Raw genomic sequence first — 23,265 nt, 5'->3', positions numbered from 1 at the left:
GGATGGATTCCTCCTTCTCGAACCACATTGAAGAGCTTGGAATTTGACCGGTATTCCTTGCCATCTTACACGTTACCTGCCTCGAGTTTTATATCCCCCAACGGCCCTTTTCAGTCTCACGCATCCTCGTATTCAATACGTTCCCACAGTACTGAGCAAGTAAATCCCCCCATCAACGGCCGATTCAACCACCGAACATTCGACTAGAACATTGTACGCCGGATCCACATCACCCGACTACCACCTCGAATGATAGATAGATAGATGAAGGTCCCTCCTTGGCCAAACAAAACGGCCCGTTTCCGCAGCCATGCGTCGGCGAATCCTTCCCCCAACACCCCAGACACAGCGGTGGAGAAATTGCATTCTGGACTTGCAGGACTCCACTTTCAAGCACATGTACCTGCGCGTTTCTTCTTGCAACACTCAATTGCACTTGGCGTGATGGCTGTATAAGCACGCCCGCATATGTTTGTCAGGCTGGAAGTAGATGAGTTGGTACGTGTGGGGAATATACACCGCTTGGCATGACAGGAACAGCAGCTTGGTGCGATGTTGGAGGTAGAGAGCGATTCGGCGACGTATAAAGGTATGGTATCCGCTCTGTAGAGTCAATATCTTCAAACTATCAATCCTCTTCCACACCCAGACACCACCACAAACCCCAGCTTCTTCCCCTCTCAACCCAATCCAATCCAACCAAGCCAAATCTTCACCATGCGTTCCGTCGAGCTCCTCACCCTCGCAGCCCTGCTCCCAGCCGCCCTCGCCTCCTGGAACGGAAAGATCTGTAGCGGCGCAGGCGGCTGTGTCGGAACCTCATGGGCGGTCCCAGACCCCTTCCGATGCCCCGACGCGACGCTGCTGAACACGCAGCAAACGGCCTCCAACTCGATTGACGCCAGCAACGGCGCCTATAGTGTCATCACCGCGGCCGAGTTCCCCACCACATGTCTGGAGGGCCGCAAGCCGTCGGACAAGGACGTACTGATTGTAAGTCCACCATCATCTACCACCACTGCGATGATTTACAAGGAGACGGGACCACGACACTGACAAGCACGCCAGAAACGCACCACCGAGTTCGGACAAACCATGTTCCTCTGGCTCACGGAGACGTGCACTGATCCCAGCCCCGCGCACCCGGGCGATTGCTACACGTACAACCCTAACCCTTCTTCGTGAGTCACTACTTCTCATGCATGATTGTGATGTGAGGCGTTGCTAATACACGGATGTAGGACTACTATCTGCCAGGTCGTTGATACCAAGGGCCAGAACTGCGTTATGAATCCCCTCGCTGGCGAGTGCGAGAGGTGGGGGACTGCTGCTGGGCGCACGCAGTGCGAGGGCTGGACGCCGGATCAGGTCGAGGAGCCGACGTCGATGTAAGGGGTTAGACGGCTGGGTGGATGGGGTGCTGGTGTGAGGGGGTTGCGGTGTACATCTTGTCTTGACGGGTGGTGGTTTTGGGTTGCTGGGTTGTTATGGGTCTTGTGTGTAGAGCGTGGGATTGTGTTGTGAATCAAGTGGTGTTTGTTGGGTTTGGTGTTGTGATATACAAAGTCTTTTGCGTTTTATAGATTATTGTATGGGAAGTTCGGCCATTGTAAAGCAAGAAACGGCGTAAATAGATACCATAAACATCACAGAAACCCAATCTGCTAGCTTACCACGTCGACTTGGAATGACTGCTGAAGAACGTATGTGTAATAACATAGATGTGGTCTCACTGCTCAGGTAACTCCACATACACGTGATCGATCGTCGGTGAATGTTTCGGCCGACGCCAAGAGCCATGCCTCCCAACTTTTCCAACCGTCTCCCATCAACAGCAGTCAACGACGAATCCCTCTCACCTCTGCGTCTGTTCATCATGTCCGTCGCAACCCTCTCCAAGTCGCTGCCGAGGCCAAAGTACACGGGCGAAGAAGAGGAACTCACCAAAGCGACACGCGTGCTGAGCTCCGAGCAGTACGAGACACAAGTCGCGCGGAGGCAGAATGGCCCGCCTCCATACGGCAACCGGACGAACTGGCGGCCACGCACGGCCGAGGACTTTGGCGATGGAGGCGCGTTTCCCGAAGTCCAGGTCGCGCAGTACCCGCTGGACATGGGGAGAAAGGGCACGCAATCTACATCGAACGCGCTCGTGCGGAGAGTCGATGGCGAGGGGAAGACAAAGTACGACGAGATTGCGCGACGTGGGCACAGCGACTCGAGGATTGTGCAGGCGAGCTTCAAGGACCTGATTCCGCTGCGACAGCAAGCCAATGCTGGAGAGCTGGACCTGGATCGTCCGAGCCAGGAGGTGGTGCAGGCAACCAAGGAGAAGACAGAGGCGGCGCTCATGGCGCTGGTGTCGGGCCAGACAACCGCCCAACGGCCCAAGAACGTCCAGGGCCGCAAGAACGACGAGCCCACCTTTGTGCGGTACACGCCGACTGCGCAGATGGGCGAGGCGCAGGGAAAGACGCGTATTTTCAAGATTCAGCAGAGGCAGATCGATCCCCTGGAGCCGCCCAAGTTCAAGCACAAGCGCATTCCGCGCGGACCGCCCTCTCCTCCGCCCCCAATCCTCCACTCGCCCCCGCGAAAGCTGACGGCTGAGGACCAAGAGATGTGGAAGATCCCGCCGCCGATCAGTAACTGGAAGAATCCCAAGGGTTACACAGTGCCCCTGGACAAGCGCCTTGCGGCAGACGGACGGGGTCTGCAAGACATCACCATCAACGACAAGTTTGCGCAATTCGGCGAGGCGCTGCAGGCTGCAGACCGACACGCACGAGAGGAAGTCAAGCAGCGCGCAATCATGCAACAACGACTGGCAGAGAAGGAGAAGCTGCAGAAAGAAGACCATTTGCGCAACCTGGCCAAGCAGGCTCGCGAAGAGCGCGCCAACGCCTCCCGCCGCCGCTCAGACTCCGAAAGCGACTCGGAAGAAGAAGCAGTCCGCCAACGCACAGACGCGCGTCGCGAACGCCGCGAAGACTTCCAGCGCGAGCTCCGCCAGTCGCGAATGGGCACCGAGCGCAAGATCCAGATGCTTGCGCGCGAGCAGAACCGCGACATCTCGGAGAAAGTCGCCCTCGGCCTCGCGAAACCCACTCAAGGCGGCGAATCCATGTACGACTCCCGCCTGTTCAACCAATCCAGCGGCTTCAACACGGGATTCAACGAAGACAATCACTACGATAAACCTCTCTTCGCGGCCCAGGACGCGATCAGCAGTATCTACCGTCCGAGCGTGCAGCAGGATGACGGAGAAGACGACGGCGCGACGTACGACAAGATCACGAAGACTAGCAAGTTTGAGGTCCTGGGCAAGGCGAAGGAGGGATTCAAGGGCGCGGATACGCAGGAGGCGAGGGAGGGGCCGGTGCAGTTCGAGAAGGATACAGATGACCCGTTCAACATCAACCAGATGATTGAGGAGGTCAAGGGGGAGAAGGGCGCGGAGAAGACGGGCGAGAAGAGGTATGGGATTCAGGAAATGGACGGGCGGGCGGCGAAGCGCGCGAGGGTCGAGGATGATAGCGATTGATTGATCGGCGCGTTGTGCATCTGAAGCTTCCGGTACAGGGATGGAGATTTTGACTTTGGGGAGGGATTGTTATACGGACGGATACCTGGACTGGCGCAATATCAATATCAATAGCAAGTTTTGTTTTAATTCACCGATATGGAGAGAGAGATGCACATCTGCAACATACCTACTCTTGACAACAACCATCCCATCCCATCCCCAACACATCACATCACATCACCATCACAGACCCACACACCCTCCTCTACCCACCCCCCAAGCACCCACATCACGCGACCCGATAATCTACCAGCTTACCTCACCCCGCCCTGTCATTGGCCAACGACAGACGGGGAGCTCGGGCTCGGACTCGGATCGTGCACCTCACTACCTTCCTTCCTACTTGAACGGCTCCATGCACGTCAATGAACGGACTGGCCGGCTACTCCACTGCCCCGCCTACTGGCGTGTGGGAAAGTCGGCAGCTGGTGTCGGTGCGGTGGAGTGGAGTGGAGTGGGTAGATCAAAAAGTCGGTCGAGGGTAGGTTTTTTGGCTTGTTCGATTCTTCTGCGAGAGATACGCATATATACATATCTATATACGACTTTTGCGGTTCTGCGAAACCTCGTTTTGGGACTCGTTGTGAAGAGTTGGGATTGATTCGGTTGTTTGCGCGCCGCTATACGAGGAGCTTTTTTTTTTGGCGCGTCGGCTTCTTCTTCTTCTTGTTCTTCTTTTTTTGGGGAAGATAAGTCGTTTGTTGCGAGATTATGCCGTCTGAACATAGATTCGATCCGAACTTCACGGATGCGGTGATCAATGCGACGGGGCCCGGTGCGACGCCGAGGGTCAGGCAGTTGACGGCCGGGTTGATCAGGCATCTGCATGACTTTGCGCGGGAGAACGAGCTCACGGTTGATGAGTGGATGGCGGGTGTTGAACTGGTGAGTAGGGAGCTAGAAAAGGGCATTCCATATCCCCCCCCATACAACCGATGAAGCGCAAGACATACATCCCATGGAATAGTCAGCTAACAGCTATTCCGCAGCTCAACGAAGCCGGCCGTATGTCCGACTCGAAGCGCAACGAAGGCCAACTCGTCTGCGACGTCCTCGGCCTCGAATCCCTCGTCGACGAAATCACCTACAAGCTCGCCTCCACCGCCGCCTCAGAACCAACCGCCACCGCCATCCTAGGCCCCTTCTACCGCCACGACGCGCCGCAGCTGCCCATGGGCGCCTCCATCGTGTCGGGCCTGGACAACACAGAGGGCGACTGCACATGGATGCACGGCACGGTTACGGACTTCCGGACCGGCGCGCCCATCGCCGGCGCCGTCGTGGATGTCTGGCACACGGCCCCCAACGGTCTGTACGAGCAGCAGGATCCCGATCAGCCTGAGATGAACCTCCGAGGCAGGTTTACTACGGGCGCAGACGGCAAGTATGCGTTTTACTGCCTTAGACCTGTGCCGTATCCTATTCCGTTCGATGGGCCTGCGGGTAGGATTCTTAAGGCGCTTGATAGACATCCGTTTCGGCCTGCGCATATCCATTTCTTGGTATGAATATGCCCCCCTCCCCCTTTTCTCGTGCGAAAACATGTACTGACGGGAGGTTCTTTTTTTTTCAATAGCTTACCGCACCCGGATATAAACCCATTGTCACGCAGATCTTCGATCGCAAGAGCAAGTACATCGAGGACGACGCCGTGTTTGCAGTCAAGGACTCGCTAGTAGTGGATTTTGTGCCGTTCGAGGGCGACGCGAAGGCAGAGTTTGAACTGCCGTATGATTTCAAGATGGCGTCGTTTGAGGATGCGAAGAAAGGGCCTGTGGAAGGGACTACCGAGGAGAGTGCTAGTATGTAGATATGTTGATTCTGTTTCTGTGAAAATTATTGACTCTGTGTGTTGTCGTTGGTACTTCTTTCCTCGGCGTCAAGTTATCTTTGCTCCGATTCCGAGGCCTTTCCGATGCTGATTTGGTTCTGGGGCGTATGATGAGCTCCTCCCCCGCATTTTGGTGGCTTTCTCCATCCCTCCTCCCCCACTCGCCGCATGTAGCCGGGGACTTGTACACAACGCGTTCAACCTCGGAGTAAACAATTCGTGATCGTCAGCTGGTGGAGGTCTGTTCTCCATTGTCTTTTCGTCTGTATAGAAAGCCTGCTTTACTTTACCTTTGGAATTTTCTCCAGGCACGTTACTTGGCGGATATATGTATGTATATGTTATCCAGTCCGTTGCTCATGATAAGACATGTAGCATCTCACCATCTCGCAGATAAGCTGACAAAAACTAGTCATACACACTCCTTGAGAAAGAGAGAGGAACACTTCCATCCCAATTCATTCTCCAACTCTCTCCCTCCCGAAATCACACACACCATCAAAAAGCCAAGAAAGACCAACCCCCACCATGCCTTCCGGAAAGATCTCCCTAGGGCAGTACATGTGGACACGCATCCACCAAGTCGGCATCGACACAATCTTCGGGGTACCCGGGGACTTCAACCTGCAATTCCTGGACTCAGTCTTCCTAGTCTCGGGCCTAAAATGGGTCGGCAACCAAAACGAGCTCAACGCCGCCTACGCCGCTGATGGCTACGCCCGCGTCAAAGACGTCCCCGGCTGCTTCATCACGACGCATGGCGTCGGCGAGCTGAGTGCCCTAAACGGCGTCGCGGGCTCCATGTCCGAACACGTGAAAATCATCCATGTCGTGGGGCAGACGACCCGTGCTATGCAGAAGAACAACATGATGATCCACCATTCCATTGGCCGGACGCCGAACCATCAAGTCTACAACGAGGCGTCGAGGGGGCTGCGGTTTGCGGCTGCGGAGCTGTGGGATGTGGAGAGTGCGCCGAAGGAAATCGATCGCGTGATTAGGGAGTGCTTTCTGAAGTCCGGGCCCGTGTACATCTTCATGCCGCTGGATTTGAGCGCTGAGGAGGTCGATGTCGCGTTGTTGGATACGCCGATTGATGTGTTGCCGCGGGTTGACGGGGCGGCGCAGGACGAGGCTGTGAAGGCGATTGTGGCGGCGATTGGGGAGGCGAAACATCCCTCTGTGCTGGTTGATGCGTTGGTGCAGCGATTTGGTGCGGCGGAGGAGGCGGGGCAGCTGGTTCGGAAGCTCAATGTGCCTTATTTCTCGACGAGTATGGGGAAGGGCGTCGTGGATGAGACGGAGGAGACATACGTTGGGTTGTGGAACGGCGAGATCAGCACGCCGGGCGTCAAGGAGGCAGCCAAAGCTGCGGATTTGATCATCACGCTTGGGTATATCCCCGCGGATACCAACACAGCTTCGTTCTCGAGGAAGCTGGCGGATGAGACGACGATTCACATCGATCCACATGCCGTTGTGGTAAGCATCCGCTCATCCACACCACGCAACCAAATCATATCAGAAACCACTAACACACCCTACTCACAGGTAAAAGGAAGAACCTACCCAAACACAAGCATCAAGCCGCTCCTCGCCGCCCTCCTATCCGCCCTCCCATCCACCCCACAGCACAAAATCCCCAAACCAACACTCCCCCCTCCCCGCCAACCCCTCGACAAAGACGCAACACACATCACCCAATCCCACCTCTGGCCCACCCTATCCACCTTCCTGCACCCCAACGACCTCCTCGTCGGCGAAACCGGCACCTCAAACTTCGGCATCTGCGACGTCGCCTTCCCCGCCAACATGCGCTACATCTCCCAGATCTACTACGGCAGCATCGGATGGGCCTTCGCAGCCACTCTCGGGGTGGAAGTCGCGCGCCAAGAGACGCAGAGCGCGCGCGGTAAGGGCAGGACGATTCTGTGCACGGGGGACGGCAGCATGGCGCTTACTATCCAGGAGATCGGCACCATGATCAAGGCGGGGAGTAGGGCGATTTTGTTCGTGATAAATAACGAGGGGTATACGGTTGAGCGGTTGATTTGGGGGGCGAGGCAGCGTATGTTTTATCTTCCCCCTTTTCCCTTTCCCCTACCTCAAATTAATGGGTCAGACATGCTAACGCACAACAACAGCATACAACGACATCGTCCCAACGTCCTACCAGCACCTGCTGCCGCTGTACCAGCACCCCTCGGCTGACGCCTCGTTCCACCGCGCGACCACAAAAGCTGAACTCGCCGCTGTGCTGGCTAAGCCCGCGCTTCAAGACCCGCAGTGTCTGCAGCTTGTGGAGTTGGTGGTGCCGAAGCTGGATACGAGTTGGCGGCTGGGCAGCGTGCTGGCGTGGCGTAGTGATGAGGCGAAGCAGTATCTTACTGATGAGGGGTTTGTGGATACGTATGGGAATTGGGGGCTTGAGGGGGCGAGTGGTGGGGATGTGAAGTGGAGTTAGGGCGGGTGGGTTTGAAAGATGGAAGGATGGAATCCGGTCCTGGGGTGAGAAGGGAGAGAAGTGTAACATGATATGACGTTGCGGAATATGTACCCTACCGTTTTCAGCTACTAAAATTTGCTACCCCTTGCTCATAGCATCACAATATATGTCTGCCACTGCAAAGAGAGGATGGACATGTGAACTCCCACGAAGGAAATATACAACGAGCAATTCAAGCATCAAACACAACAACAACACGAGAACATCATGACCGTTGATGAATATATAGATTCAGTGTACATTCCATCCCATACATTTATACACCCCGACCTAGATATTCTTCCTTCGCTCCATCCCTCGCCATACTCTGCTATGCAAAACCCCTCATCGCGCCTCGCCTCACCACCTCCTGGCGGCGCTTCACAACCCAGATATACGCCGCCCAAGCCCGGCGCTCGAGTGCCGTACTGAAAAAAACACGCGTAAAACGAAAGCAGCGCAGAACAAAACAGATCGTTCCTTCATTAACCCAGCCAAGCGCATTCGCGACGAAAGAAAGAAACAAGGAAAGAAAAAACCAAGACCTAAGTATACAAATAGCGAATGTGAGAAGGGTAAAGAGTGTAGGGGGGGTTGTGTGTGTAGAGGTCAATGAAAGGCGGGACTAGATTAGACAACTAGAACATTACGTATGCGACTGCGTAAGCGTAATTCAACGCGCATCGACCCCTACGGAAACAAACTGAGAGCAAGGATATATGTTGGATTTCGGACAAAGGAAATGAGTGAGTTTGATACGAGATAGGATGAGTACAAGCATACGGGATTCGTGTTGTTGATGCTGTTGATGGGGATCGTGCGCTCATTTTGTGCCATGACGCGTTCCATCTTAGCAGCTGTACTTTGTCGTGCGTGTTTTGGTGAATGTGGCTATAACCAATCTTTCGTGACCAGCTAGCGACGATGCAAATCTTTAGCAGTCGAAGCCGTAGAAACCAAAGAACGCCATTTATTCTCCGGACCAGGTTGGCCAGCAAGTGGAGACGGAGAGTACACCAGGGTTGCAAGCACGCTTTGATTTTCGATCGGCTCTCACAATACGTCCCAGATATTGCGGACAATTGGATTGCTCCCAGTCTGCACGGGACTTCGAGGATCCACAGCGGCTTTCCCCAGTATCCATTGCTGCGGTAAGATCCGGGTGTTTTCAGTCTGCTCGCCTTTGATGGTCTCGTTCGAGGATGCTGGGCTAGAATCGTCGTCAGACGAGTGCAGGTCGTCGAGATGGAAAGGGTTTTTGGTGAATTCCTCGGCTCGAGGAGACATTAAGGCATCGATATCATCTGCTGCATGCTGAGGAAGTCTGGACTGGATGTTGGTTTGCAATTTTTGCAATTCTCGTTGCTGGCTCATGTTCGGTGAAGAGAACCTCGTTCGGATAGTTTTTGCAGGCGTTGCCAAGAACACCTCTTTTGGTGTCTGGGGACGTTCTGACTCTTTCACTGGCGTCTCCATACCAGACATGAGCGAACCGAAAGAATCTGTGGCTTGAGCATAAGGACTTCCAACCAAGCTCTGTCTTGTCCCAAAGGTGAGTGTCGGGACGGGAGCATGAATCATAGGCTGTGTTTGTGCCGTACCATCGAGTGAGGCAAACCCACTGAAGGTTTGATGTGAAGGGGGCATAATAGCCTGGAAAGAAGGGTGTCGAGCTTCAGAGGTAGCATCTTGGGAAGAAGCTAAGCTGGGCCTTTCGAACGGATGGCTCATGAAGTCAGATCGTGAGGGGGATGTCAATCCAAACGGGTCTGTATCTGCTCCTCTTGGCTTCAATGGAGTCATGTGAAACTCCGTAGCTCGTGGAGATCTCAAGTCGTCGTCTGACAAATCATCAGTGTGCCCGAAGATGTCTTTGGGAAACGATGCAACCGTCGGCGAGGCAAGCACGAACGTATCGGTCGAACGAGCATCTAGACTTGCAGACTGTGGCTGTATTGAGTGGTTGAAGTCGAGGAACGTAGCACGAGGCGATGGCGGCCATTGTGATTCACCAGCATTACTACTCTGTGGCTCCGTGTTTTGATACTCAGTAGACCTTAGCGACATGGACGGAGGTGGCGCCGAGCGTTTCTGTTTCCTTAGAGAGAGTACAGGAGGTTGTGGCTCCTGGTTGTAGTCTCGTGTCCACGGATCGACATCGAACGATGTCTTGACTGGCGACATCATTTCAGGTTCTACAGGTTGTCCACGAGGTGCCAATGATGCGAGACTGAAACTGGATACAGCCGGTGATCTCAATGCGCCATAGCTTGGCGGCTGTACAGGTGCAGACAAGGTTTGAACCGAGTGATGTGCTATCGCTTCATCAGGGTCCTCTTGCTGCCTGAACGGAAGTTGACGAGAGAAGTTTGGAACCGACGATAGCCTGAGCGTCTCATCCTCATCATCAGGTTGTGTAACTTCGCCAACAGAAGTAGCGCTCACTTGAGCAGCGGATCGATCATTGTTGGTCATTGATAGCACAGGGTCACCATGATGTTCCGGTTCAACACAAGCTGGGGTGTTTGGCGTCGACTCTGTGGGAAGAGAAGCAGCATTGAAATGGGTTTGACTAGAATCCCAAGAACGGCGAAACCCAGAAGCGAAGGCACCAGTGGGCGCTGACAATGGACCCGGCGATATTGCCAGCATGTTTCCTGTGCTGGCTCGCTGCAAGTAGATGTCGCCATCTGGGGGTAATGGGGCTGTCTGAGGAGTACGCGAGCCGGAAGCTGCCTCTCTCTCGAATGACGCATACCCACTGGTGCCACCAAGAGATCTAATAGTAGGTAGGCCAACCGACCGTCTTCCGAACGATTGGTTGTGGTATGACCGGTTGTCGTTGGCCCTCAGAAGACCGTTACGGAACTCTTGTAACTGCATGATCAGGTTCATGTTTGGCCCAATCCACTTGCTTCGTTTCTTGGCCTTGTCGTATGCTTCTTGTACGCTCACCTGAGGGTCCTTGTACAGCCCATAGGCGACGACCAAACTGGCAGACCGACTGACACCGCATTGGCAATGAATAAGCACGCGCTTCCCCTTCTGTACCCTGTCATCTATTATCTTGACCAGTCTGTAGAGATCAGGGACGATGTCGGTGTTGTGTTCCCACGGCATGTGAATATATTCAGGAGTCCGATATTTCTTGCCGTTCAAGACAAGCTCACCTGGCTGCATTGTTGGTAGAACAGATGTGGCTTTCGGTGTGGTTGGCGAACTGCTCTCTCTTTCAAAGGATACAGGTTTGGACTGCTGTGAGAGTGCGGCGAAGTCAACGACTTCAGCTGGCGGCCCGTCTACGCGCCTGGCATCAAGATCCTTTTGCGAATCAGACGAAAGGATGGTGAATGGGTTCTTCACCTCGCTGGCTACATTGATGATCAAATCAAACGTTGCAGCCTGCTCGGCAGTGGGCTCAAAGTAAAGATATACGCCAGCCTCATATATGCAGATAGGCCCGTTCGGGTATGCTGCAGGCTTCTCCTCTCGAGATTGCGGAATGTCAAAGTTCGGCTCTAAGTCCTCTTCCTCCTCCATTTCGAAAGGCACCTCGGAAAGACCGCTGGTGTTCGTCCTAAAGGTACGTAGAGAAGGTAGCTGCATTCCACCAGTTGGAGCCACGCTTGGTGAACATATTGGCAATGAAGGCGATGATTGAAAATGACGTAACCCAGGTCGATTCAAAGCCGGTGTGGATGGAATGAGGAGTCGTATGGGCTTGTTGTCAGTGCTGCCAGGAGGAGACGCGATCGTCAGGCTTAGATTTGAGGGTCGTCTCCGAGGCGGCGTTGGTGGCTTAATGAACAAGGGTGATGGTGGTGCCGAGTTGTTCTTCTCCTTGTTAGGCACTACGGCGGGAGCTGGCACATGAGATCGCAGATTGGTGAGTGATGTTGTCGTGTTGATTCCCAGATTCTTCAAGTTTCGCGGCTTCTTCGCAGGCGTCGTCGGCCTTTGTAGCTCAAAGAAGTTGCTTGGTGACGGATCTCCAGAATGGCTCTCTGTTCTCCGGGCCCTGAAGTCGGCCGCAAAAGAAGAAGACGCGGCGGTCTTGGCGAGAGGTGACTCGGGCGAAGGGCCTGGCGACGGGTCGGTTACAGAGGAGCCGTCCATGGTGGAGATGGTTGTGGTGGGAGAGTTGTCTGAGGAGGCTGTCGAATTGCTGTCCCGGCTGTCGTGGTGGATGTGGAAGGAGGAAAAAGGTCCGCCGTTGGTCGTGTTCCCGCTCGAAGCAGGCCGTGCTACATTGCTGCCATGAACATGCGTGTTGTCTCGCTGTGATGGGTGGTCGAGCTCGGCGTGACGTAGGTCACCTCCGAAGACAGCACCGAATGAGGGCATGGGTGTGAATGTTCGCGCGCTCGTGACCATGCTGGGTTGTCGAGTCGTGGAGGGAAGGGCCAACTCGGGACTATGCCAGTGCTGTGATTGCGGCAAGGTGGACGGTTGGGTGGTAAAATGCGCGAAAGTATATTCAAGCTTGCTCGAAGGGAAGGAACAATTAAGCGGAGCAAATGCTCTCTTGAGGGTCGGACTGTCAGCTTTCTGTGCTATTATAGACGAGGCAGACATGGCAGCTTGATGCGCCATGCTGGAGTGCGTATTGTGTAACGGGAAACAGCAAACGGATCGTGTCGACTGTCTCAGAGAAACAGTTTACAGGCTCCAGGCAGAGGGAAACGTGTGCATGGGCATGCGGGTGCCAGGAAACAGAAGACGGTTACCCGTACGAGGAGCCTTGGTCAAACAGACGTGCTGGCGCAGCCAAACACTGGGCGGGTAGGGAGACGGAGGGGCGAGGGGAGGAGCAGGAAGAGCAGCAGAACGCACCGAATCGCCAACAGCAGAGGCGGGCTGGCGCTGTTGGTCGAGGGAAGCGAGAATACCAGATCCTCAAATAAGCGCCTGAGAGAGCGACTAGGCCGGCGATGCGCCTGTGCCTGGAGTGCGGCGCGGAGAGAACAGTCGAATGGGCGCGCAGCTGCAGGCGGAGGCCGTGGGCGCGCGAAGGAAGAATGCAGCGGGAGAGGGCGTTCGAGGAGTCGTTGCGCAGCGATCGAGTTCGCGACACACTCTCTCTCGGGCGAGGGAATTGGTGCTGTGTAGAGCGAGACCGACTCGGAGCGGGCGAGGGAAAGCCGGTCAGTCGCAGAGCCGCTACCGCCTGGGGGAAGGGCAAGGGAAGGGGTTCGTGGAGAGTTGTGCGTGGTCGGTCGGGGCGGCGTCGAATGGTGGTGAAGATGGGGGACTAAGCGCCGTGTTCCCAAAATAGCAACCGCCAGCCGTGCGCTACGAGCCCTCCTGCGACCAGTGATACGTTGCCTAGGCACACAGGCACACGAGAGCCTTGGGACGACACGCCCGCCCTGCAAAACGCCCCTACAAAATGCCAGCCACGTCCGTCGTTCTGCAGTCTGCTGCGCGCCGCGACGTGTTTGCAGCTGCTGCCATCCCGAAGCCCTGCCCTGTCTTTGTCCTCTCACTGGCGTGAAATACACGCGTTCGCGAGGCTGGAAGACGCGACATCAGCCTTACACCACCAACCCTAGACAAGAACGCGCAACCTTGCCGTCCACTGCGCGGCCTGAAGAACGAACTGAAATTATGCGAATGCCTTGCAAACACCCAGCATTGTCGCTTTCCGCACCGTTGCATCCCTGCCTCCTGCGGCCTTGGTTACCTTCTTCCCAGTTTGCTCCGTCGTCGCTTCACTGTTGCCCTTCCCGAGGCATGCCAAACACGCAAAAGCAAAAGACTTCTGACGTGAAACACAAGGCTACCGAGTGAAAAGCCGGCCCACTCGCTGGCGACGCCGCGTCACATGAGTAAGTTTTGACTGTTTCACATCTGTACTCCATCTAGTTGCGCAGTGTCGACGAGTCTTGCTCCATCATCACACGCTCCAACTGTGCCGGCTCGGTTCGTGAGTAAGATCTTGCCTTTATCGTCTACCGCATTTGGCTCCCGCGTCCTTATTCTCATTTCCTAAATCTTCCCAATCTGGAACAGACATGTTTCAGGTCTGCCGTTGCGTTGCCGTCTCACGAGAACATCCTTGTGGGGATCAACGGCTCAACATAATTTCGGTTTGGACATGTTGTCGAGATTGGAAGAACGGCAGATCTTGCAAGTCACTCCTCTACTCCACTTAATGAGAAGGAGTGATGACATTCTTGGTGAACGGTTGCTCAGAAGTGCCCTCCGTCTTTTATGTCGAATACCATGCTACATGACTCTGTAGAGCAGTGATCTTTGTCGATCTTATCGAGGAGCCCCTACGTTAATTACCGTGCTCATACATTGGGAACACATCCTATGCAGGGCGTGGGGGACTGGGGACCAAGTCTCCGCACTATCAGGTGCTGCCGAAATTTCGATAGACACGTCTGGATGATTTGAGAATGCGTTTTGATTATCATATTGCAACTGTAAGGTTTGGTCGATAGATTTCAGTACATGTGTAAGATCTCTATTCAACAAAGTCAATAAAACCAATATCCAGCCCGTGTGAATAAGGCTCTTCAGTCGAGTCGTCGGCAGTTTTCACATGTGTGCAATGTCTACGATCGCTCAATGTCAACTTTTCATTGCCACAAGCAGTTCTTTGGCGACCTGTTTATGGGCAACCATCTGACGATCTCTCGCCTCCCGAAACAGCTTGCTAAGAGGAAGTTCATCACACTTGCACAATGCACTCTGTCAATACACTTGCGGTATAATTTGATCGTCGAGCAGTGCACAACTAACTCATTAGTGGGCATTGTCAACAGTCTTCGCAGCATGATTTTATTGCAAAGTGTAGTGAATGGATGAGGCATGTGAGGCTGTGGTTGAACTTGAATGGATCTCTCACACGTGACGCTCGGTAAACTCTTGGCAACCCACACCTCGATTCCCAGCATGTGAGCATCTCGAAAACTTCTCCGAGACTCACTAACCACAGCAGCAACGCCCACGACGACCACGATGTCTAGGCCGACCGTTACTATCATCTCCGCCAAGGGCGAGGCGACCGCGGACACTGCTCCCGTCCCCAATGTCTTCAAGGTCAGTTTTACGACGTTTTCCGCATATCGACGCAGCGCTTTGGAAAGAGAATCGCAAGCAGAGGACGCCTACAATGACCGCCGAATCGATGCATATACATGGGAGAGAGAACGTGGAGGGCAGGAACGCGCTTGAGAGTGAATTTGATGCCACAATTGGGCTTCATGATATCGGCAATCTCTCACCATGATATGCAAAGAATTTGGCGGTCGCTGGAGGCTTGGACAACCACGCATGCTTTTCTCATGGTCCTCGCCAGTCTCTCGCCTGATACACTCAGTACTGGGATCCTGGCGTTCCGAAAGCGCCATGTTCTGCGGGTTATTATCACCAACCATGGACACCAATATTAACAATCTCTACAGGCCCCCATCCGCCCGGACATTGTCCACACTGTCCACACTGGCATGAACAAGAACCGCCGCCAGCCATACGCTGTGTAAGCTTATGTCACGCACGCTGCACCACCGCCAGTCTAACAGCTCATCAGCTCCGAGAAGGCGGGTCATCAGACCTCTGCTGAGTCGTGGGGTACCGGTCGTGCCGTCGCCCGTATTCCTCGTGTCTCTGGTGGAGGAACACACCGCGCCGGTCAGGCTGCGTTCGGTAACATGTGCCGCTCCGGTCGCATGTTCGCCCCTACCAAGGTCTGGCGCAAGTGGCACCAGAAGATCAACCTAAACCAGAAGCGTTTCGCGACCGCCTCCGCTGTCGCTGCCTCTGGAAGCGCTGCTCTTCTCCTTGCCCGCGGCCACGCCATCAGCACTGTCCCCGAGGTTCCTCTCGTCGTTTCCTCGACCGCTTTCGCTGATGCTGCCATCAAGAAGACCTCGGCTGCCGTTGCTCTTCTGAAGGCTGTCGGTGCCGGTGCCGACGTCGAGAAGGTCAAGAACTCGCGCAAGCTCCGCGCTGGTAAGGGTAAGCTGCGTGGCCGCCGCCACAAGCAGCGTCGTGGCCCTCTCGTCATCTACAACCCCGACGAGGATGGCAAGGAGCTCGTCCTTGCTTTCCGCAACATTCCCGGTGTCGAGACCTCGTCCGTCTACTCGCTCAACCTCCTCCAGCTCGCCCCTGGTGGCCACCTCGGTCGCTTCATCGTTTGGACCTCATCTGCTTTCAGCGCTCTTGATCAAATCTACGGCTCCACCACCGAGCCCTCTGCGCTGAAGAAGGACTTCCTCCTCCCCTCCACCATCATGAAGCAGCCCGACCTCAGCAAGATCATTAACTCGAGCGATATCCAGAAGGTCCTCCGCCCCACTCGTGGCGGTGCCGTGTCCAAGCGCGGTGTTGTGCAGAAGAAGAACCCGCTCAAGAACATGCAAGTGCAGCTCCGTCTCAACCCATACGCGGCGGCGTTCTCCAAGAACAAGCTGGGCCAGCAGAAGGTTGAGGGCAGCAAGGAGGTTACGGGCCCGGCTTTCACCGCGCTTCTCCACGAGAACTAGATGTTTGTTTGGCAAAGTGTTTCTTAGGTCTTTCGAATCATGACATGGATGCTGGGTGCTGGATGGCTCTTATGACGTAGCTGTCTGAAAAAATACCCACTATGAAGTGCTTCACTTCTTCAATCACCTTGTGTTTGCCTGCTGTTGATGTTGAAGTATGTGTTGTGTACCGTCACCTGTGTTGTCCCTTATGTCTCTATTGCCCATGGAAGGTTGGCGTAGTGTTCGTCTTCAACTACAAGATGAGAAGCTATGCAGCAAAAGGTCACATATTGGAGATTTTCACTCAGATATGTCACATAGCGCATGCAAATATGTCGAATTACTGCCCTGACAAGTCCGCGTCGTAACCTTGTAGCCATATCCAGTTCCCCAAAACTCCCCAAAAAGAGCCCACCATGAGACTCAAAACTGCACTCCTTGGCAATTTCCAGTTCCATCCCCCCCAAACACCATCGCTATGCTTCAAAAACAATTCGTGCAGCCACTCCCCAACCACTCCCGTCGATTACCCTTCCAGACCAAGACTAGCGAAACAGCCTCTTCCCGCCAGTCCTCGCGAGCGTCCTCTCCACACCCTCAAGACTCATACCAGCAAACCCGGCCCCGCCTCCATCCCGATCCCTCTTATACCTCCTCAGCGCCTCTCTAAGATGATCCGGGGTCAACGGCCCCTTATCACAGCCCTTCAACCGTTCCTTCAGGCCTTCATCCTTGCTAATCTCCGCCCAGAAGCTCTGCTCGCGATCGACCTGGCTAAAGTACAAGCCAGCGGACTGTATGTCCGCGTTTGTGGGGCGATTGCGGTCGTCTTTGATGTGTGCGGAGGGGCGCTGTAGGCCCTGGAGGAGGACGGGGGTGGGCAGGTTGGGGTTGGGCAGGTGGGTGCGCGAGGCGGCCCATTCGTCGCGGACGGTGAGGGCGCGGTCGATTAGCTCGCCGATGAAGGATTTGGCGTACGAGGTTACGGCGATGACGATGGGGGCGGGGACGGACTGGGAGAGGGTTTGGTTGACGAGCTTGCGGACTGTGTCGCGCTTGAGGCGGATGCGGCGGTAGAGTTCGTAGCGGTCGGATTGCGCGGGGGTCATGTATTCGTAGAGGATGCTGTGGGGGTTGTTAGGTGTGTGTGGTTGGGGTGGGGTGGAGGTGGGGGACTTGCCGTTCTCGCGCTTTGTCTTGTTTTCGTCGGTCTTCGGCTGTCATGCCCCCTTCTATCGCCATGTCCATGTCGTCTTCGTCGTCTTCGTATGGCTCGTCCTCGCCTTCTCCCTCCCCGTCGCCATCCCCGCCGATGGCACTCCGTCCGTCTTGCCCTTTGCCGCCCCTCATACTCGATCCGGCGACGCTTGCCCCATCATCGCCATTCTTCTTGCGCCGCTTCTTCCCTCCCACGCCGTTAATGATGGACGTCGTGGCTACGCTGTCGACGGACGGTGAGCGCGAGTAACGCGGCGACCCGACGCCTTCTGTTTCTGGAGAGAAAGCATTACGGAGCTGCGAGGGCTTGCGCTTCTTGGCTACGGCGGAGAGGGAGGATATGCTGGTGCGTTTCCGGGGTGGATTGAGCTGTGGGAGGTGCGGTGGTGAGGCCATGGTGAAGCTCGGCAGCGCGCGCAATCGATGTTTGGCGCCTATGTGGATAACCAGCTATGTCGAGTTGAGTTGGTGGTGAGTTGTCGACTATCGCTCCAGCGCATGTAAAGTAAGAGATCAATGAATTGGCCAGGGAAGTCGCGACTTGCGCTAAGAAACGGCGTTGGGCCGTGCACAAACGCGTTCCAATCGGAAAGCACGTCCATGTCACTGAACTGACAACTGCACTCGCAACTCACTCGTACATTCCCTCGCACCACCATGTGAAAACAAAACCATCCCAGGCGGCTACCCGCCTCCAAACTTCCAATCTCACAAACTTACCTCACCACAAAATTCCCCCATAAAAATGCCTTATATACCCCCCTCGACAGCGACGACCACCACCTCCAACGCCTCAACCCAAACCACAACCCTCTCCCCCACGACCCTCGACTTCGCAGCCAAAATCTTCGACCTCGCGCGCTCAGGCGCCACGTCCACTCTCCAGCAATACCTCACAGCCGGCATCCTGCCCAACCTAGCCAACAGCACCGGCGACACGCTCCTCATGCTCGCCGCGTACCACGGCCATGTCGCTACGGCCAAGATGCTGCTCGACGCCGGCGCGGACCCGAATGCCCTGAATGCCAGGGGTCAGAGTGCGGTTTCTGGCGCGGTGGTCAAGGGCTGGGATGAGGTTGTTGAGGTGCTTGTTGGGGCGGGGGCGGGTGTGGGGTTGGGGGGGGTGGGGGGGGGGGGGGGGGGGAGGGTGTGGAGGGGGGGGATGCACGTAGTGTGTGAGTGGGTGGTAATGTTGGGTGGGTTGGTGATTCAAGGCGGGGGCGTTTAGGAGCGGTATTGTTGAAACGACGGTATAGAGTATGGATGGGGAGTACAGTGTTTGGTCTGCTATCAAAGGACACGTGTCATGGCTTGTCACTGTTCGCTCTTCTATGCCTTTTCCATGGTGCTCTTCTATTACTCCTTGCCATCGTCCATCCCTTACTTTCCAATGTAGAGTCCTCGCATGGTGGACAGGTTAGGAGAGGGAAGTGGTGGGTATGTATAGACATGTGATGTGATTCCAGGCGCAAGAACTCGGAGGCCCACTCACGATTACAAGTGGAGTATAAGCAGAAAGTGACAATAACAAAGGTATAAAAGTCAATGTCCCGAGATCAAGCGACAAGCAAAAGATAGCTCGATTCAGCAGACGCGAAGCTCAGCATAGCAATGCCATGATTCAGCGTTATGTATCCAAAAAAGTAAACAAAAAGAGAGAAAGCAGAGGACATGTCATGTACTCAAGCGCACCATGAAGCACAACACGAAACAAGAACGAGCTCATACCCAACCATCACGTTCCCGCTCGTCTTTGGCTCCGCCGTTCCCCTTTAACCACCCAACACCCACATTCGCCACACCCTTCCATCTCTCGACGCTTCGTTTTTTCGTGAACCTGTACTGTCGCTCATGGCTTCTTTCGAGCCGTTGTTTGAACGGCGCTTCACCCGACAAGCCCAAGCCACCAAGTTCCATATCCTCCCTGACCTCCGCCTCTCTGAATCCGAGCGCCGAGCCACAGCGCGTTGACCTCGAAGATTTGTGTCGATTCAGCGTGTTGGGTCTCGAGCCAATGGTCTCGTTCGAGCGGACTCTGCGTAAGCGGTTTAGCAGATCTGCTGCTTCGCCATCGCCTACTATTCGGCCCTTGCGGTTGGATGGTGGGGTGCGGTAGTCCCAGTTCGATTCCATGCGTCGTAGGCCGTATTTGCGGGGGCTTTGGTCCAGGACTTGACCTAACTCTTGTATGTCTTCGGCTCGGGCGCGCATTCGCTCGAGAGATTGCATGCGCGGGGCGGCGAAAGCACGGCCTTGGACGGACTGGGAGGGACGACGGCCGAGGCGGGGTGGGGAGGAGCCGCGTTGGTAGGTGTGGGCTGTACGCTTCTCTTCGATGGCCATGGCGACTTGAGCGACGGAGTTGGGTACTACGTCAAGCGAATTCTGGTGAGGTTGTTAGGTGAGGTCGAAGACGCCAGCGCAACTGGTGGTGAAGAGACACACCATGTGAATGAGCACAACTGGTAGTTGAACTGTGACCAACTTCCTAAACAAGGTCAGCTTAGTTGGAGCATTGAGTGCATCTACTGACGTGTGGGCGCTGCCGACAATGACATTTAGAAAATATCGCACTTCGAAGTATTTTCCTGATCCATCAGCAGATCTTCCGCAACAGTTGGACTCTAACCTACCACACTTGACCGTCGCATGGCTACGAGGAACTTCCAGGTCGCAAGTACGGGTGTGAGTTTGGTGTGCGGGGACTCCATGCCAACCAGCAGAGCCTTGCTTGACCAGTGATTTGCTAAGAATGGATCGCTCGTTGCTGTCGAATATGCGAGCTTGGCCCGCAGATTTCTCCATTGTGGATGCAGCAGCCTACGAGCGAGTCTTGTCAGCATCATCGAGTGTAGCTGAAACTTGATTCTAGAACCAACGTGTTTGTAGCAAAGTATATCTCTTTCCAATTGGAGTTCGATCTTTTTGATCATCTTGCGGCTGTTGTTGGCGATGTGGACGTCGACGTAGATGCTTGTTCCGCTGACCCAGACTTGGCGATGCAGACCGGCGGTCAATCGGACGGCTTCAACTGAGTTTTCTCGAGGCTTAATCCATTCGTCGGAAGCAGTCAAGGGACTTGGAAGAGACATGAGAGCCTTTTCAGCTGCATATTGTCAGCATCTTTTCGAACCAAAGGCGTACAAAAATTACACACGATCATAGACGGAGAGAACTGTGACGTCTTCGGAGGTTCTAACGATATACTGCCTTCCCTGATCGCGAATGAGTAGCGACACACAAAGTACGTATCGTATTCTTGCGTTCTTAGATTGGAAGGGTGGTGGTCCGACATTCAGGGGTAGGCTCAGGTTGAAAGCCAGGTTTGTGACAGAAGGCATTAGGTGCCAAAACAGATCTCCCATACCGATCGGCTCCTGAGTGTCCACCATATTCTGAGGCGGTGGGTTGTCCTCATCGATAAGCTCTGTAGCAAGATTCAGAAACACACAGCGTCTGTTTCCGTTCATCTCCTCTATCCCAAGGAGATCGATAGATATCCGAGCAATGTCCAGAGTCCTTCTATGACGGATTCGCTCGGCGTCGTCGACATGAATCTGAACAGTACCCTCAATAGAGCCTCCACCCACAAATATGCCTGCTGATAAGTCCAAACCTAGGTCGATCCTAGGATGTCGGTGGGAGGGAAATTCTAAAAGCTCTTTCGAAAGCGGCTCGCGAATGAATGTTCTGGAGGGTATGTGTCGGTTGGTATCATGCGAGATAGGATCTAGGCGCGCAGGGACATGGCGCAAAGGAGACTGGGATTGGCCGCGTCGAGGAATAGTGTGACCTGCACCTTTAAGAGGAGGAAGTGGTATCGTAGGTACGGCGTTTAGGGAGGTCGTTACGGGCAATCGCTGTGTTAATTGTATAGGTGGTATCTGCGGTGGCTGTCTGGTGCGAGAGACACTGTGTGCGCGGATTCGTGAGGACGAGCGAGGTGGCACACTCCCAGGCGGGATGCTGTATATACTGGAGATGCTATTGTTGTCTGCGGGGCTTGGTGGTGATAGTGATCTTGGAGATCGTCCTCTATGTATGGATCTAACGCCACCACTTTCGATGCTGTTCTTTCTATCTGGTTCCTTATTTTCTCCATGACGAGTGTCAAAGCTGGGACGGCGCTTTGACGCGACGGACGGCCTTCGCGACAGCTCTGTGCGAGATGTACTCCGCTGAAAATTGTCAGAGAAAGGTTTTCGTGATATGGCGTCCACCAAGCTCGGTTCGGTCGTTTCGCGGATGTCTGACAAAGGACGAGGTTTGGCCCAGGAAGGCGCATTGACAGAAAGTCCTCTGGGTTCCCCAAAGGTGTTACCGACCATGCCTCCGCAACCAACAGCCTGATTCTTATCCGACCCAGGTGATGTGACACACAAGGAAGCGCTCACTCCGTCCAGGGAAGGACGGGCGTCGGCTGGTGAACCTTTGCCAGGCAGCGATTGCAAGTGACCTGACCCTTTCAGCAGCCGTCCCGCGAACTCGGAAAAAGTCATCGCTGCCTACCGTCAGCTGCTGGTTGGCGTAGTATTAAAAGTATGATTTGCGAAACAACCCGTGAACGGCGGAGCACGATGCTGATGACTAGCGATTAGATGCTAACCGAGTGATTGATGCGGGATCTGTTGCTGCTGAAACAGGAAAAAAAAGTCATGTGAGACTATGTCGATGCTCGATATCCTGGAAAGTGAGTGAGGTGCGTCGCTTGAGGGTTGCATGCTGAAGTGACGCAGCGGTATGATGTTGGGGCGCCATGGCAGCTCATCAATATTGGAAAGTGTACAGGGACAGGTGGTCTTTCTACAGTTTTTACGCACGTTGGGTGAGTGTCAAGTAAAAGGCAAGATCAAATAGAGGAATGGTTGATCGATGGAAATTACGCGAAAGAGATGGTCAATTTTACTGCGGAGCCTCCCTTTGTCTTCGAATATCGTTCGTGTTGCAGAGAAAGATGCACGTGTGACATTTCTCGTTCCTACCTGATATTACCTGAGAGCTTGCATGCACCATTTGTTTTAAGCACATAGCAGGCAGAAAGCATTTACCGTGTGCGAGCGCCGAGCCTAGTTTTACATATTCATCTGCAAGCCGGCGCGATCATAATAGCGTACCAGTCATTGCTCCTCCGAGGCACGGGTTCGGAGACTTCTCGTCGTTGCGTTTGGCGACATTCGCGCCAAGCGTTACCAAAATTGACCCGCCTCCTATTGAGAGTATGCGGAAGGCGGTGAGCACCATCACGAGGTATCTGGAGTATTTTGAGTGTGGATTGGCAGTTCTTTCTCTGCAGTCAACGTCCATGAAGATGCGACGTCTACAGTTGGGCGGGCGACTCATGATGCACTGAAGCGTGTCCTTTTATTGTGGTTCGAGGCTCGGCCATCCCTTGAGGTCGTCACCTGCACTCAGCCGCAACCAAGCGCTGCGCCGCTATGGTCGAATTAGGGTAACGAGGCTCAAGTGCTGCATAAGAGCAACGGCCCCTTCGGACGACCTCCCCAGGAAGCACCTTCTCGTGACCGGCGTGGGCGTGACCTGTTGTGCTGGCATTGTCTAAGCGGGGAAGAGAGCATGCCAAGATTGCAGTTGAGCGTGTGGAATGTGTTTTTGAATTTCCCCTTTTTGGCCATGTTGCGATTGGAAATACTGCTGTGGAGGGAAT

The 23,265-nt window shown here is 54.6% G+C and overlaps 10 protein-coding genes across 10 annotated transcripts; 6 read left to right on the top strand and 4 right to left on the bottom strand.

The window, feature by feature from the left end:
- Positions 1-717: 717 nt before the first annotated feature.
- On the top strand, positions 718-1,392 carry P153DRAFT_299371 (uncharacterized protein; the record flags this gene model as incomplete). Its single annotated transcript, XM_033664273.1, has 3 exons — positions 718-993; positions 1,069-1,181; positions 1,242-1,392. 3 exons carry the CDS (start codon positions 718-720, stop codon positions 1,390-1,392), a joined length of 540 nt encoding a protein of 179 aa, XP_033520156.1.
- Positions 1,393-1,839: 447 nt separating this feature from the next.
- On the top strand, positions 1,840-3,699 carry P153DRAFT_369762 (pre-mRNA-processing protein 45). The gene has a single exon (XM_033668855.1). The coding sequence runs from the start codon at positions 1,877-1,879 to the stop codon at positions 3,542-3,544; it is 1,668 nt and encodes a 555-aa protein (XP_033520155.1). The 5' UTR covers positions 1,840-1,876; the 3' UTR covers positions 3,545-3,699.
- Positions 3,700-4,126: 427 nt separating this feature from the next.
- Positions 4,127-5,630, top strand: P153DRAFT_93137 (aromatic compound dioxygenase). The gene is made up of 3 exons (XM_033673498.1): positions 4,127-4,471; positions 4,576-5,088; positions 5,163-5,630. The coding sequence occupies exons 1-3, from the start codon at positions 4,298-4,300 to the stop codon at positions 5,394-5,396; spliced, it is 921 nt and encodes a 306-aa protein (XP_033520154.1). The 5' UTR covers positions 4,127-4,297; the 3' UTR covers positions 5,397-5,630.
- A 315-nt stretch (positions 5,631-5,945) lies between these two features.
- On the top strand, positions 5,946-7,881 carry P153DRAFT_299496 (pyruvate decarboxylase-like protein; the record flags this gene model as incomplete). The annotated part of the gene is made up of 3 exons (XM_033664280.1): positions 5,946-6,899; positions 6,969-7,485; positions 7,562-7,881. The coding sequence occupies 3 exons, from the start codon at positions 5,946-5,948 to the stop codon at positions 7,879-7,881; spliced, it is 1,791 nt and encodes a 596-aa protein (XP_033520153.1).
- A 1,074-nt stretch (positions 7,882-8,955) lies between these two features.
- On the bottom strand, positions 8,956-12,495 carry P153DRAFT_378594 (uncharacterized protein; the record flags this gene model as incomplete). The annotated part of the gene is made up of 6 exons (XM_033669807.1): positions 8,956-9,927; positions 10,015-10,824; positions 10,858-11,154; positions 11,185-11,209; positions 11,240-11,304; positions 11,338-12,495. The coding sequence occupies 6 exons, from the start codon at positions 12,493-12,495 to the stop codon at positions 8,956-8,958; spliced, it is 3,327 nt and encodes a 1,108-aa protein (XP_033520152.1).
- Positions 12,496-12,647: 152 nt separating this feature from the next.
- On the bottom strand, positions 12,648-13,356 carry P153DRAFT_389209 (uncharacterized protein; the record flags this gene model as incomplete). Its single annotated transcript, XM_033670823.1, has 2 exons — positions 12,648-13,227; positions 13,289-13,356. The coding sequence occupies 2 exons, from the start codon at positions 13,354-13,356 to the stop codon at positions 12,648-12,650; spliced, it is 648 nt and encodes a 215-aa protein (XP_033520151.1).
- A 1,494-nt stretch (positions 13,357-14,850) lies between these two features.
- On the top strand, positions 14,851-16,526 carry P153DRAFT_369758 (uncharacterized protein). The gene is made up of 3 exons (XM_033668854.1): positions 14,851-14,952; positions 15,318-15,391; positions 15,443-16,526. The coding sequence occupies exons 1-3, from the start codon at positions 14,872-14,874 to the stop codon at positions 16,398-16,400; spliced, it is 1,113 nt and encodes a 370-aa protein (XP_033520150.1). The 5' UTR covers positions 14,851-14,871; the 3' UTR covers positions 16,401-16,526.
- Positions 16,527-16,702: 176 nt separating this feature from the next.
- Positions 16,703-18,044, bottom strand: P153DRAFT_369757 (uncharacterized protein). The gene is made up of 2 exons (XM_033668853.1): positions 17,563-18,044; positions 16,703-17,507 (listed from the first exon to the last, which is right to left on the bottom strand). The coding sequence occupies exons 1-2, from the start codon at positions 17,994-17,996 to the stop codon at positions 16,928-16,930; spliced, it is 1,014 nt and encodes a 337-aa protein (XP_033520149.1). The 5' UTR covers positions 17,997-18,044; the 3' UTR covers positions 16,703-16,927.
- Positions 18,045-18,384: 340 nt separating this feature from the next.
- Positions 18,385-18,705, top strand: P153DRAFT_259851 (ankyrin; the record flags this gene model as incomplete). The annotated part of the gene is made up of 1 exon (XM_033662821.1): positions 18,385-18,705. A coding segment is annotated over one exon (321 nt), but the record flags the coding sequence as incomplete, so codon positions are not given.
- Positions 18,706-19,322: 617 nt separating this feature from the next.
- Positions 19,323-22,099, bottom strand: P153DRAFT_299551 (uncharacterized protein; the record flags this gene model as incomplete). The annotated part of the gene is made up of 6 exons (XM_033664282.1): positions 19,323-19,985; positions 20,046-20,088; positions 20,134-20,188; positions 20,234-20,420; positions 20,480-20,706; positions 20,758-22,099. 6 exons carry the CDS (start codon positions 22,097-22,099, stop codon positions 19,323-19,325), a joined length of 2,517 nt encoding a protein of 838 aa, XP_033520147.1.
- Between the last annotated feature and the right edge of the window lie 1,166 nt (positions 22,100-23,265).

Source organism: Dothidotthia symphoricarpi, assembly GCF_010015815.1.
Source record: "Dothidotthia symphoricarpi CBS 119687 unplaced genomic scaffold P153scaffold_19, whole genome shotgun sequence".
Classification (NCBI taxonomy): Eukaryota; Fungi; Ascomycota; class Dothideomycetes; order Pleosporales; family Dothidotthiaceae; genus Dothidotthia; species Dothidotthia symphoricarpi.
Note: the sequence above shows the minus strand (reverse complement) of the source record. Positions and strands in the feature narration are given on the sequence as shown.